This window comes from Marmota marmota, unplaced genomic scaffold (assembly GCF_001458135.2).
Source record: "Marmota marmota marmota unplaced genomic scaffold, marMar, whole genome shotgun sequence".
Taxonomy (NCBI): domain Eukaryota; kingdom Metazoa; phylum Chordata; class Mammalia; order Rodentia; family Sciuridae; genus Marmota; species Marmota marmota.
The window spans coordinates 10,325,391-10,339,568 of record NW_025999900.1 but is presented as its reverse complement, the minus strand read 5'-3'; the positions used below and the strand labels follow the sequence as shown (position 1 = coordinate 10,339,568).

General features: G+C 37.2%; 1 protein-coding gene across 4 annotated transcripts in view; it reads right to left on the bottom strand.

Annotated features, from left to right (window-relative positions):
• Trim9 (tripartite motif containing 9) overlaps window positions 1-14,178 on the bottom strand; it is a 97,502-nt gene that overhangs the window by 26,975 nt on the left and 56,349 nt on the right. For all 4 annotated transcript variants that reach the window (XM_048798597.1, XM_048798595.1, XM_048798599.1 and 1 more), the window contains exons 4-5: window positions 7,707-7,817; window positions 6,336-6,489 (exon numbers count right to left, since the gene is read on the bottom strand). In XM_048798597.1, coding sequence (XP_048654554.1) covers window positions 6,336-6,489; window positions 7,707-7,817 — 265 coding nt within the window. The remainder of the gene's footprint in view (window positions 1-6,335; window positions 6,490-7,706; window positions 7,818-14,178) is intronic.

Sequence of the window (14,178 nt, the reverse complement as noted above, 5' to 3'; positions counted from 1 at the left end):
ACCTTGTTCTAAGCATAGGAACTCACTTCCCACCTGCACTGTGATGGAAAGAGGGGTGGCAGGTATGTCCACAGAACTGATTTGTTCTCATCTCTTGGGCAGGGAAGATTATCATCCTCAAGAGGAATGACTTACAGGGGTGCAGACTTCCAGTCCAGCCCATTAAGACTTATTTAATTCATATCAGAGCTGAAGCCAATTATTTATCACAGCATTCATGGAGATTTAAACCTCAGTTTATCAGCTACTAACTGCCTATTTCATTAAATGTCACTGAAACCTCTATGTTTCTATGTACATATATGTGATCCTGTTTTTTAAAAGTCAGTAATTCTATTCCAGATCTTGTGCTCATAAATAGCTAAAGCAGTGGGCTTTTGAAATTTGGTAGCAAGTGATACAAATACAGATTTCTCAGTTTCAAAAATTCAGGGGAACCTGACATTATATCCTCAAGACAGCTGTATCTTGGAAATAGCATGAAGTCAAGTCCATTAGGAGTATTTGGGAACAGATAGAAGCATGATAGAAGGCACCAGGTATCCTCATGGCCTTGTAAGAACTGTCTCAGTGTGATTATCAACAATACCTCCTCCTCCACATTTTATACTGAGATCTTATATTAGAACTATAGAGTGGTTGAGACTACAGATGCACAGACTTAGAAATGTTAGTTAAGAAGTGGTCCAAGTTCCTAACAGATGAACTCAATGTATGTAGGCAGGATGGAGCAGTGTTTATGCAAAAGCTTATGTTTAAGCATCAAAGTGTTGATTTATTATCATTATTTTTCACACTTTAATAACTAGAAAGAACAGTTTGGATCACATTGAGTGACATTTAGATGAACAAATGTTAATTGTGGAACACCTGATATGCTGAACCCAAACTGGACTTTGTTTATCTTACACTGAATTAAATGTGTTCCCTATCAGTCACCCCAACCAAGGAGATGTTTGACTTAACAGCAGTTTAGGATACAGGTTCCATATTGGATAACCTAGAAAACAAAAGCAGTAACTATAACATATGAGATGTGAAGGTCAACCAGATCACTTTAGACTGTGATACATTATAATAAAATCATGTCTGAGCTACTAAGTCAACAAAAGTAAATTAAATTTCATGACTCACTAATTGGAGGTAATCAGTTTAGGAAAGGAAATCATGTTTTGAGTTTCAATGGTATAGGATGGAATCTTACCAGATAATTGTAGCTATTACAACCTCAGAAGTCCCCAGAACATTTAGATTTGGAGGAAGGGAGATAAATTCATTATCTTGTTCAATAAATAAACTCCAGGACTAGATGGTAGGAGGAGGAGACAGAAAACACAACGCCTTCTAAGGATTCTAATGAGCATCCACATAGATATAGGAAACACCCAAGAGTTTTAACTGAGGACTGACTTTAGGTCATTGTAAGTATTGGTGACTTATTTTGTTATTGAAAATTTGTTTCCTTTATAAGAGAAATACATTTTATCATATTTACTGTGGAAGTAAAATATGAGAAGTTTAAGCAGATCTTTCTCTAAAGGGCTTCTAGAAACATGACTGATTGTCCTTGTGATGTTTGTTCTGAAATGTTCTTATTAGTTAGACCCCACCATAAAATAATTCCCTGGACTCTCTTATTTCATTAGCTCTATATTCTTCTTTTGTTTTCCCTTTGTTTATGTTTTGGACAAGTCTACATTTCATCAATTTAAAAATCAAAGAATAAAATTACAAGGTGGTTTCAACTTGAATCCTGCAAATGCTTGCAATGTCTCTGATAAGGTACTCAAATTTCCCTGTCAGACATAGGTATAATTAGAAGATTAATTGAAATACATGATGCCATGTGTAATTAAGATGTTAGAACTGGATTTATAAGTCTTCAGTGGTTACACTTAAAAAGAATGAAAGGATAGAAATAAAACTAACCTCTTACTAATCTTCAAATCTTGATATCACTCCAGATTTAAACAAATAAGCAAATGGACAAAAATGCAAAGGGAGGGGAAAGAACTTACCCAGAGACATCTGCATGCATCTAAATTTATTTCCCCATGTGCTAAAAATTATTTTTTTTCTTTTTCCTTATTTATCTATTCCTGATTTACCCCAAAATGATGGTATACATAAAAGGCAAATGTGACAAAATCACAGCCTCATTAGTAAATACTCAGGCTGACATTTAGAAAAATAGACTTTATAGAAGATTTTTATGTTATCCTATTTCATTTTATTAGGTATAGAATAAATGGTCTATAAAAATCCAAGTATTTTCAAGTTTATCTATTTTTTATGGTTTGGAAATGCAGAACACTATAGTTCCTGGACTGATGTCTAAGAAAGAGTGTTTTATTTAAACTCCTTGCACTGGGCTACTGTAGCTATCTTGATCTTTACACTTCCAAGCTCATTTCATGCTTTTCTTTAACAACTAGTTTTTCCTGACCTGATCAGAATTCTAGCATGTAAATTTTCTTTTAGCCTGTAAAACCAAGCTTCAGGCTACAAATTTTCCTCTTAGATACCAGGGGAGCTACTCTTCCTGACTTCCTTAAGAGTCTGGAGGAGTTGTGGTTTAAAGTTATGTTCTGCAACAGGGGCTTCTTCTACCAATGTTTTAAAATGTCTTGGTGTTACATCTCACATTTTCCTTCTTTGTTTTCTTCTTAAATCCTTCAGATGTGAACAATGACAACTCTTCAGAATTCCTCTGTGAAACCAACAGGAGTGGTAAGACTGAGGGAGAAAGGAAGCTGACCTCCCGCCCTCCACAGAGAACATGAATCATAAATGATGCCTCCTGATCTCTCACTGACAGCCAGTGTACGGGAGGCTTATGTGTATTACACTCTGAATTTTCACAACAACCCCACAAGGTAGGGCCTGTTATCATATCTGCTTTTCAGACTAAAAACTAAAACTAAGAACTAAAGCCCAGAGAGGATTTCCAGCGGGGAAAGGGCAGGCTAGGATCTGAAGCCCAGGAGGCTGGCTCTGGGGCTGTGTTTGGCTCAGCTGCTTCTCCAGGGAAGTGCACTGGAGCAGAGTCTCCATGCCTGAATCTGAAGGCTTCTTTCTGTTTTCTCTGATGTGAATGACAAACATTCCTAAGAACTGCTGGTAGATATTAACGATCTATTTCACCTGCAGAGCTATGACGGTTGTGAATGCCAATTTACTACATCTTCTCTGAAGGTTGGTATGTAGACTGTCATTTCTCTTTATGGTGGCTGACAAAAAAAATGGCTTTCAGACTTTAGAGGAGCTATAGGCCATTTCTAGAAAACTGTTGCTGGTACACTGTTAAGCATAAATGTGAATGCATATTCTGAGGACATGCATTTCAGGTCCCCATACCACCATACAGGTATAGATTACATGCACACATGGGTATGCTCACCCCCTTGCTGTCAACCTGGCTGCTTCTTCTCTATGATTTATAAGAGAGTCTGTTCAGATCACACTGTCCTTGCCCATGACCTTGGTGCATACTCAGGGCTTTCACATTCAAGATGAATTAATGAAGATAAATATATCTTTAGAGGGGCAGAGGCACTTAAAGAAATTAACAGCCATTTGGTCTATGTGCTAAAAAGCATCAGTGGAGTTTCAGGTCATGGTTTCATCCTGGTTCATAATGAATACAGTCACATTTCCTTTCAGCACCATGACTCACAAATCTCGGCATATTCTGTGTACTTGCTCAATTCCAGATTAATATTTTTCTGCAGTGGAACCCTTGGCAGACTAGGAAAAGACTCTTAAAATTTCTTTGTCATGACCTAGAGAATAGTAGATGAAAGCAACTTAGAATTAAAGGAAAAAATGTTATTTTTACTATTCTCTAATAAAAACGTAAGAGAGCTTAATATATTGCTTCCAATAAGTCTGAAATATCCAATACCACTCCTAATCATCTGTAAAGAGTGTAATATGATTTTCTAATCAAGATACAACCAGAAAATATTTCAATTTAGGAATGTTTGAACAAAGAATATATCAGCTTTCTTCAGATGGATTTCAATTGCTTAGGGTGATGTGTAATCAGAGAAAAAAGACCAGTTAAGTCTTTAGTTATTAAGAGAATAACTTCAGGCAGTGCATTATTGCTGAGTAGTAGCTGGCTGAGTAGAAATGTGTAGAAACTAACAGCAGAACTATCTTCTTTAGTATCAACAACAACAGCAAAGGCATGTGTGATGAGATTATAAAACCAGAGAGATGGCTGCCCAAGTTTTCGGTCAAGAAGGAAACAGATATTTTCATTATCATAATTTTAAATACATACTTTCAGTAATTTTGAAAAAAAATTTAACTTTCTACTTGTAATCTACTTAGCATGATTAGAAAACACATAAATGACATATATTGTTACTTTCACAATTATCAGATTACATTAACACTATTCCAAAAGTTATTTAATTTTGGGGCCATTTGTATATGCATTTTAGAGTATAGTTTCTTGCGATATTTTTATCAACAAGTTGCAAACGAATTTTTCATTAAACTAAGTATTTCTTTTAAAAACAAAGACTAGTACTATGCCAGGAACAGTTGTACATGTGTTAAGAGAAATGACGCAGTCCAGTAGGAGAAGTTTTAACTAGTCAATCAAGTTCTATCACATCATGACCTTTTGGGTTTTCTTTCCATAACAAGCATCTGACAGATAAAAATTATTCAGATTCTAAAAAGGACTGGGTTTTCACTGAATTAATTAAATTAATGAGCACAAAACAAAGCATATAAAGTAACAAGGCAGAGTGATATTAACCAGAAGTAAATGAAGATGAAAAGTTAAAAGGTAAATGGAATACCTACCTCTCATACTAACTGGTCTGTCATATTAACTTCATAAATGACTGTTCTGGATATTTTGTGGTCCAGATGAACTCTTGCTGTGAGGGTGTTCTACATTTTGTCCATTCTCTGCTGTGGGTACAGACTTGAACAGACTGTACACACAGCTGTGTTCACCCTTATTCTGTGTGCAGTGCTAAGTGGCCAAGTGACAATGCTTTGGAAATGTGTTCTGTGATGCCAGGCACGTGGACCTGCAGTTCTCATAGCAGCTGAAAGGCCTGCTCAGTTCACACAATTGTTGTCATCCTGCCAACTGGCCTGGACTCCACCATGGGCAGATGGACAGGACTCAGAAGGGCAGTGAATGGGCAAGGGAAGGGCTCTGACAGCTGATTAAAACATTTCAAAGCCCCGAGGCTTCTACCCCTGAGCCTCCCACCCTTTGCCCTCTCACCAAGGCTTAACTGGGTTGGCTCCTTTTTCCTCTTCCATCAAGCCTTTATTTTGGTCTTTTGTGACATATTTTCTCTTCCAAGCTACTTGTGACAGAACCTTTCCTTTGGGGACAGAGAGAGGCTGATGGAAGATTTACCTGGGGTTCTATATTCATCTAGGGATAGGTTTATTTCACAGGCTACCATGTGGGTGTTAAAAGAAAAATGTTAAACAGCAAGAAAGAATTGCTGCAACACAAAAAGTTGGATTTATTAAGTGTAAGAATACAGATATTCCATGAAGAAGCACATATTATAGTTATGCAAAAATGTAACCATTGAGGACAACTAGATGAAGAATTTGAAGGACCTCTTCATACTGTGTTTGCACCTTCCTGAAAATGTATATATGTTTCAAAGCAAAAGAGTAAAAAATAAAACAGAAATATTCTTTAAATGGATATTATTTAATGTGCCATAAAGTGTTTTTGCATAGTTGGCTTGAATTGTTTATTTTTCTTTGAAAGTTCTTTTCCTTAAAATAATTCTATATATTTGTACTTCCCTTCACACCCTACCCCAAATCTCAAAGAGAACTTGCTTTAGTTACATAAATTAATTTTAAAGTTTAGGTTCAATTTTCATTTTCCTTCTACATTTGTTATTTTCTTGTCAGTACTGTCAGGCTGACTATGATCTTCCCAAGTTCCCACTGGTCCAGGCTGAACTGTTTACTCGCTATCACTATCCAGGTGGAAGCAGTCATTTAAATTCTGGGCTCCCTTGATTTATATCAGTATTTCTGTAACAAGGCTTTAGTTATGTGCAGGGATGTTTTCTCTTTCTCCCTATCTCATTTTATGTCAGCTATTCTCTGATGCTGAGCATGTGAAATCTCTGACTCTCAAACAGTTTATCAGAATTTATCTGGTTTGCTCAGAGGTGAGTTACACAGCTACAGGGGATGTTTTCATTACCCAGTAAGATAGAAGACACTACAGATTTTTATAACATTCATCAGAGGGATATTGATCCTGCCCAAAGCACCAGCATCTGTTCCAGAGGTTGCTCTCTGACTCGGGAGACGCAATCACGTACCTTTCACCTGCACGAAGTCGAGCTGGTGAATGGACTGCAGCAGAGGGCTGTTGTCCAGACTCAAGTCAAAGTCCGTGGTCATCCTGGGAGTGAGCGTGCCTTTCCCCCACTGATCCTCAGTCAGGTGCACTCTCCTTATGAGGGCGTCAGAAATCTAATCACATCAAAGACCACAGCCTAAGAAATACAATGCCACACTGCCCCTCGACTCCAAGAGTATTACCACCAAACCGCCTTGGGACTCACACCTGTCCTGTCTCAATGCATCTGGTGAGAAGGACCTGTTATGACTACGATAAGCTATGGTTTATCAAGCAAATGTGAACATTTTGGTGAGTTGTAGGGAAGGCACTGGAAGTAATTATCAGGTGTTAATTGATCTAATAGACATGCCTGGATCATTCTATATTGGCCAAGAGTGAGAGAGGGAGAAGCCTGTTCCTTTCTGTTGCTGCCTCTCCCTCACAGACCCATGGGCATTTGTTCTGATTATTGTCGCTTGGGTGGGTGCTATGGGTATGGAGGGCCAAGGTGGAACTTGTGAGAGACAAGCAATACTCCATGATCCTCAAAGCCAACGACTGTAAAGGACGAGATGATGTTGGTGATTAGTTAGTCCTATTAGAACCAACAGATCTAAGTTTCTACTTTGAGGTGTGAGTAGTCTATAAAGACTTGGGAACTGGTTTAAAGAGGCTGCATATAGAATTTATTATATTTTAGGCTCACCAACTTTGTGTATTTAATACCGTATTCTCTGACAGAGAATTCTTTCATTCAGTCTCCTTCTTTTACTCTTGGCCAGTTCAGTAGAATATGAGTTGGAAACCATCTACACATCCCTTAACAAAGGGTTCCTTATCTTTGGAATCAAAACTTAAGTAAAAGTCAGATTATCTTATGGCAATTCACTAAAATAACACTGAAAAAATAGAAAAGGCTTTGCTATATTTGAGAAATCACTGACTTATGGCTAGTGACCGGGAGGTAGAAACCTTGCACACTCAGACATTTCCAGATAACAAAACTGTCCAAGAGACAGTAATAAAGAAGGCCCAATTCTTAGGCAAGGCAGTGACTCCATTTTGGGAGAACTTATAAGGAGTTACGTTTTTATGACTAAATCTATAAACAAAAATAAACAAAAAATCCCAAACACTTTTCAGTCTTCTAATACATGGTGAAAACAGAACTTCCAGTATATGTCAGTGAGTTTAGCAGGCACCCACACACTCACTGCAGTGTGAAGGTGGGTTCTGTTATTGTGGGACCCATGCTCAGCCAGGGTTTCTGGACACCCTACCTAGGCATCCTAGACTCAGCCCCATGGAATCTGATGTGGAATCTGAAGCAGAACTAGTTAGCACTTACCTGCAAAAAGCCACTAGGATCATTTTCCTTAATCACCTCCAAGCAATACTCCATGAGACCTGTGGTCTGGCGTAATTTCACCGTACAGTGAGAGATCTGATCTCGAACCACCTAGAATTGATGAGAGACAGAATGGTCCAAAATGGCAGAGGATAGAAGAGACATCAACTGGGACCTTGGAAGGTTTCTTCAGACCAGAATCCAAGAGCATCAATGGAATGAAACTAAATTTATGAGAATACTTTATGGCAACATCCACAGGAACAATGGCTCTGGAAGACAGGTTAGATAAGGCTCTTGCAGGAAATTGGTAACAGGATCCATCAGAAAGGAACATGGAGGTTGGAACCCTGTGAATCTGGTGACCTTGACCATCAAATATACCTGTGAGCTACTGTGAGTATGAGGCCCTAGGAGTTTGAAGACAGCTACCCCTTCCTGATGGGTGGTTGCAGCTCTGCTTTGTGACACTGTTGCCCACTTTCTTTGCCTACTGCCTGCCTGCCTGTTCCAAAGAGCAGACATCACCATCTGAAGCCCGTGCCTTTCCCTTGCTGCCCTTCCCCACAGTCTCCTGTGCATTATGGTCCCTTGAGTGGGTGGTAGGAGGCTGGAGGGCCAAGGTGGAACTTGTGAGAGACAATGAGATGGAGTCAACAAGTCAGTTGGAGAAAGATGGATGTAGAATTAAGTTTTAAGAATAACCTACTTAGAATCATTGCCTCAATTTGGAAAGCAGTTTTAAAGACTGCCCTATTTGCCAAGCTGTGAGTCTGCTTTAACCTAGATAGGCATCTCTCCATGCATGCCGTTTTCGCCTCTGGGAAGTTCTCTTTGCCCAGTGACAAATGCATGACGAGTTTCTTTCTTCCTTCAGAGATGTTCAACTTTGTATCCTCTGCTCAGTGACCTGAATCCTGAGTGGTATTTGAAGCAGAAAATTGAACAAGAATTTCCAGGAACCTTAATCACTCGCTTCCTTGATAGTTTCGTTATTGGCAAAAGCTTCAAAGATAGCCAGTATTTTTGATATTATAGATAACTAAAAAGGATTGTAATAATTATTTTAAGATGTTGCTTTGTTACTTCTTTTCATTTTTTAATTATAAATTCATTTTCCATTAAAGATTATTACATCTGTTTTCCAAAACAATTGGAAAATAAATGAAAACAAAGCAAATAATTTCACCATCCAAATTAAAAAATTTTAAAGCACTTTGATATTTCTTTTTAGTTTTTTGTTTTCCTGGAACCAGAGTTATTTATACTTACAATCAAATTATATGACAATTTTACCCCCTCATACACTTAATACCCTATAGGCATTTTTCCATGTTGCCACCATTAATAAATATTGGTGGCTACATAAATATCCACTGAGTGGGTAATAATAATTTATTTAATCATTCCAGTTCCCCTATTACTATACATTTAACTTCTTCCCAATTTTCAACAACTTATTCACTTATTATTTCTGTTTTTTGTTCTCACTTTTGAAATTATGATAAAATGTGCATAACATACAAATGTTTCTGGTTTAACCATTTTAAAGTATATAGTTCTGTAGCACTAACTATATTCACACTGTTGTATAACTATCACCACCATCCATCAAGAGAACTTTTTTTCCCTTCCCAAATTGAAATTCTATACCCATTAAATAATAACTCCACATTGCCCCCTCCTTTCAGCCCCAGGTAACCACCATTTTACCTTCTGTCTCTATGAATCTGACTATGCTAGGAACCCCATAGAAGTGGAATCATACTACAGCTTGCTCTTTCATGACAGGTTTATTTCACTTAGAATAATGTCTTCAAGGTTCATTAATGTTCATAGAATGTGTCAAAATTACTGATCTTTTGAAGACTGAATAATATTCTAATGCATAAATGTATATACCACATTTTGTTTATCCATTCATACATCCATGGAGACTGGTCTTGTTTCCACCTTCTAACCTTGTGAATAAAAGTGCTATCCAAAAAGGTGTTCAAATATGTGTTAGTCTTCCCTAGAGTGGAATTAGTGAATCATATGGTAATTCTGTGTTTAATTTTTTGAAGAATTATCATAGGATTTTCCACAATAGCCATACCATTTTACATTCCCACCAGCAATGGAAAGGGTTTAAATTTTTCCACAGCCTCATCAACACTTATTATTTACTGTTTTACAAAAATAACCTAATGGGTGAGAAGTATTATCATCATAATTTTGGTTTACATTTCTGTAATGACTAGGGACATTGAGCTTCTTTTCATGTGCTTATTAATTGATCTTCATTGGAGAGAAGTCTACTCAAGCCTTTCACCATTATTTTAGTTAGGGTGTTTTGTTGTTCCTGTTACAAATTTGTAAAAATATTTTATATATTCTGGATATCAATCCCTTATCAGATATATAATTTAAAAATATCTCCTCCTGTTCCTTTTATTCCTTTTATATTTTTAATTTTGATGAGGTCTAATTGACCTATTTTTTCCTTTCATTATTTATGTTTTTGGCATCATATCTAAGAAGTCATTGCCAAATTTCTCTTTTAGTTTCTTCTAAGTCTTATAATTTTAGGACTTACATTTAGGTATTTGATTCATTTTGAGAGTTTTTTTTTTTTTTTTTTTTTTGCACGTGGTATTAGGTAAGTGTCTAACTTTATTTTTTGGTACATGGACATTAGGTTTTCCCCACACCATTTGTTGAATAGACTGTCTTTTCTCCATTGAATGATCTAACCACATCTCTGGAAAATCACTTAATTATATATGCAAGAATTTATTTTTGGACTATTCTATCCCAATGGTCTGTCTCTGTTAAGCCAGTCCCCACTGCTTTGAAATTGTAACTTTGAGGTTAGTTTTGAAATTCAGAAGTACCTGGATTTCAATTCCATTTGTCTTTTTCAAGATTGTTTTGTTTGGATCTCCTACTTTCTGAATGATGATTTAATTTTGCTTTTTTGCTTTTTTTGTACCAGGGATTGAACTCAGGGGTGCTTTACAACTGAGCCACATCCCCAGACCATTTATCTATCTTTCTATCTGTCTGTCTATCTATCTATTTATTTTTATTTTGAGACAAGTTCTCACTAAGTTTCTTAGGGCCTCACTAAGTTGCTGAGGCTGGTCATTTTGCTTTTTAACTTAATAATAATTGAAATAAAAAACAAAATATAGGTTTTAAAAATCTATCACAATTGGTGAAATACAACAACTTTGATGTGAAGTTTTTTGGTGTGATTTTTTGGGGGGGCTTATTTTCTTCCAACATTCAGTATGTTTCTAACAACCTCTATGACACTATCTCTGTGTTGGTTGGAGCTCAAGGAATACAAATCATTCTATTTTTTATTCATAAAACAAACAGGAAGTTTAGACTTCTGTTTCTTGTGGGGGAGGGGGTCTCCAAAAAAATGTTTCATGAATTAAACATTAAAAAATTAAATACTGTTGACCTAAAACTAATACTCCACTTCCCTCAGCTATATGAGGATTAATTCAGTTGATCTCAGAAGATATTTTTATATTTTGGTAGCCAGGCCATCACTGCTGGTAGGTAGCAGAGACCTCAACAGTAGCCATTTCATTATCTGAGTGGCATCTGCCCTGTGCCTAGTGGTCCTGAGTGTCCAAACAACAAGTACAGAGTGGATCAGAACACAGGAACCCAACAGGAATCTGCTTTTGAGATAAGATAGACTGAAATGTTGTGTTTACCTTCCAGGAGATTCAGCTCGATGATAATTTTATGACACACAAGTACTGAAAGGAGAACATTACTCAGTCTTTATGAAATTCCATGCCTGCTTCTATAAATTTCTTTCTGGATCAAGGTTTATTTTGAGTTTCTGAGTAAGGGGTTCTCTGCCTCCCATTGAGAAGCTTAATTGTTGCACAGCCGGAGAGTCTCTGAGTTTCAACAGGCAGTTGCCAGTGGTCCCTCTATTCTATGGCTCAAGCTTCATGGGAGGATTCACTATTCTGAGTTTCTCTCTCTCAAGAGCCATTGCTGCTACAAGTGGTTTGGCTCTTTTTATGTTTTAATCAACCATTCCACAATGATCACAGCAGCCTGTTATAAAATCACTGCTAAAGCTTAAACTGGGTTTCTCAGAGCAGAAATTTGGGTGCACTGTAATTGACTTATAGTTTCTGAAAAAAAATTGAACAAGAGTTCCCACCTTATGGAAATCAGATGAATAATTAGATCTTTTAAAAGTATAAATATTTTTTTCCTCCAGCCAAGTCTTTTATCAGTTCTTTTACTTGTGACCTTCCCAACTTTTATTCATATCACTTTTTATTACTACGTATTTTTACACTGGTGTGTTTTTATGTCAAATAATTCACAGGAAGCCAGGCCATCTCCTTTTTTCTTTTTCATTTCTATGCTTTGGCACCATGGTTGCAGTTGGCTGGACTCAAGAGTTTCTTTTCTTAGGAACTGTGCAAGTAACCAGAAAGGCATAATAAATAGGCACTAGGAAAACACTCTTTCTGCTTTTATCTGCACTACATACAGCCTAAGCTAGCTCTCACAGGACAATGAATTAATCTGTAGTCCATAATTTCAGAGAAAATTTTCAAAATTTTCTCAGCAGGGTCACCATCTGTTCTGGATGGCAGGTGTCTAGTGACCATTAGAATAGATTTACTTTGTTAAATGGCACACTTACAAAGTTCAGTTCTTGTATCAGGATACGATGCTGGCACCCATTCAGAAAAGGAGAGTTTGAGAATGGACTGTTGTGTCCCTTGAATTTTCACACCACTTCAGTAGTGGAGCAACCCAGAGGAGCTTGTACAATACAAAGGTAGAATTGGTTCTGCCTGTCCACAGCTACATCCCCACTCACAGGCCAGTCTCCTTCCTCCAGTCAGCTCTCATGACACAACTGGCAGGAAGACTTGAGGTTAAATTTGATCTTGACAATGTGTAGCTCTTTAAAATTTTTTCTTTATTTATTCTTTTGAATAAATATTTTTTAATCATAATATTAGATCTCAACATGGAATCAGAAGGGATGCCACTTGTAAGTTGTTAGTCTAAGTAAATGCTAACATTCTCTTTCCTGTTTCAAAAACTCCTTCCATAATATAACCTATGCCTTTGGATCACAGTTTGAAATGATTCCCTCTGAGCATAGGGTAATCCTTTGATCCTTTGTGTTTGTTTGTTTCTACTTAATGCACTAATGCACACATGCTTTTAAGATGCAAGCTTGAAGGATTTGTTCTCCACATTTTTTTTTGGTGTGTGTGTGTGTGTATCTGAGAGTTTCCATGTGTTCCATAATGTTCTGAGGCACTATGACCAACTGATGCTTTGAACTGACTCACGTGTGAGTTCAAGGTGAAGAGCTTTGGGTGTTAGATTCATTTAGTAAAATATGGAATTGTTTTTTCCTTGAGTATAATATTATCTATTATGTTATTGTAATCACTGAAACACAAAAGAATTTAAATTCAGGAAGAACATTATAAGTTTCTCATACATTATTATTCATTCAAAAGATTTAAGGCAAATATTTTTTCCCATTCTCTTGATACTGTCGTCTCTACACATGTTTTACCTACATTGGCAACCAATCATTTCAAAGGCAAGTTTGAAGCTTTGAGTTTTTACTAAGAAAAGGATTATATTAAATAAATAAAACATGCACTTGTTTCAAGGAAGGCTCAAGATTTTAACAGTAAAGCTGTGAACTTTCAGTTCCAGAGGGTGAACTTTCTATTCCACCAGAGGCCTTATCAACAAAAACTTAAAGGAACTTGCAAAGAGTGATGTTAGTGTACAGAATGCTGTACAATTGTACAGAGAAGTTAATGAGGGAAGAAATAAAAGTCAGTGGGAGAGGTGAGCACATTGGTGAAGTGCCACCCCCACACAACAGTCACCATCAGCGATGGGCTGCCATTAAGGCTATGCAGTATGTTGTTTTGTAGGATGTGAGATGCAGTAAACCATGGTGGATTATTCCATCATCTTCAAAGTATAGTCAGGTGCCTGCTGGAAGTTAGGAGTATCACTCATATCTGGGTGCAGGCTAAGGGTATAAAAAACATTCTGAGATTATCCTTCATTGATGCTGCCAGTGTGGTTTGAAGATATTGAAGGGTGTGCCCTGTAACCTGGGGGAGTCCCAGCTGTGTGTGGTGGCTTTCTGGTGATTCCATAGGAACTCTGGTTGCTCTATCCACACAGACCCTGTGACCTTTGCTCCCACAGAATAGGAAGCAGAGGACAACAGAATTTGCCATGTGAAACATGGAAAGGAGTTCCTCATTACTAAGGGACTCGAATCAGTCATTACTGTAGTTGAATTATTAGAGTTAGCCCCTACCAACTTTTGCTAAGTGTAGCTGGAGGTTTTGAGTTGTTCCAGGTGTCTAATTTTTCCAAATTTCTTCTTTTTAATGGACTATCTGGACTCTTTGCCATTAGTTTTATTGGGTTCAGGCTGGTGTTTGGC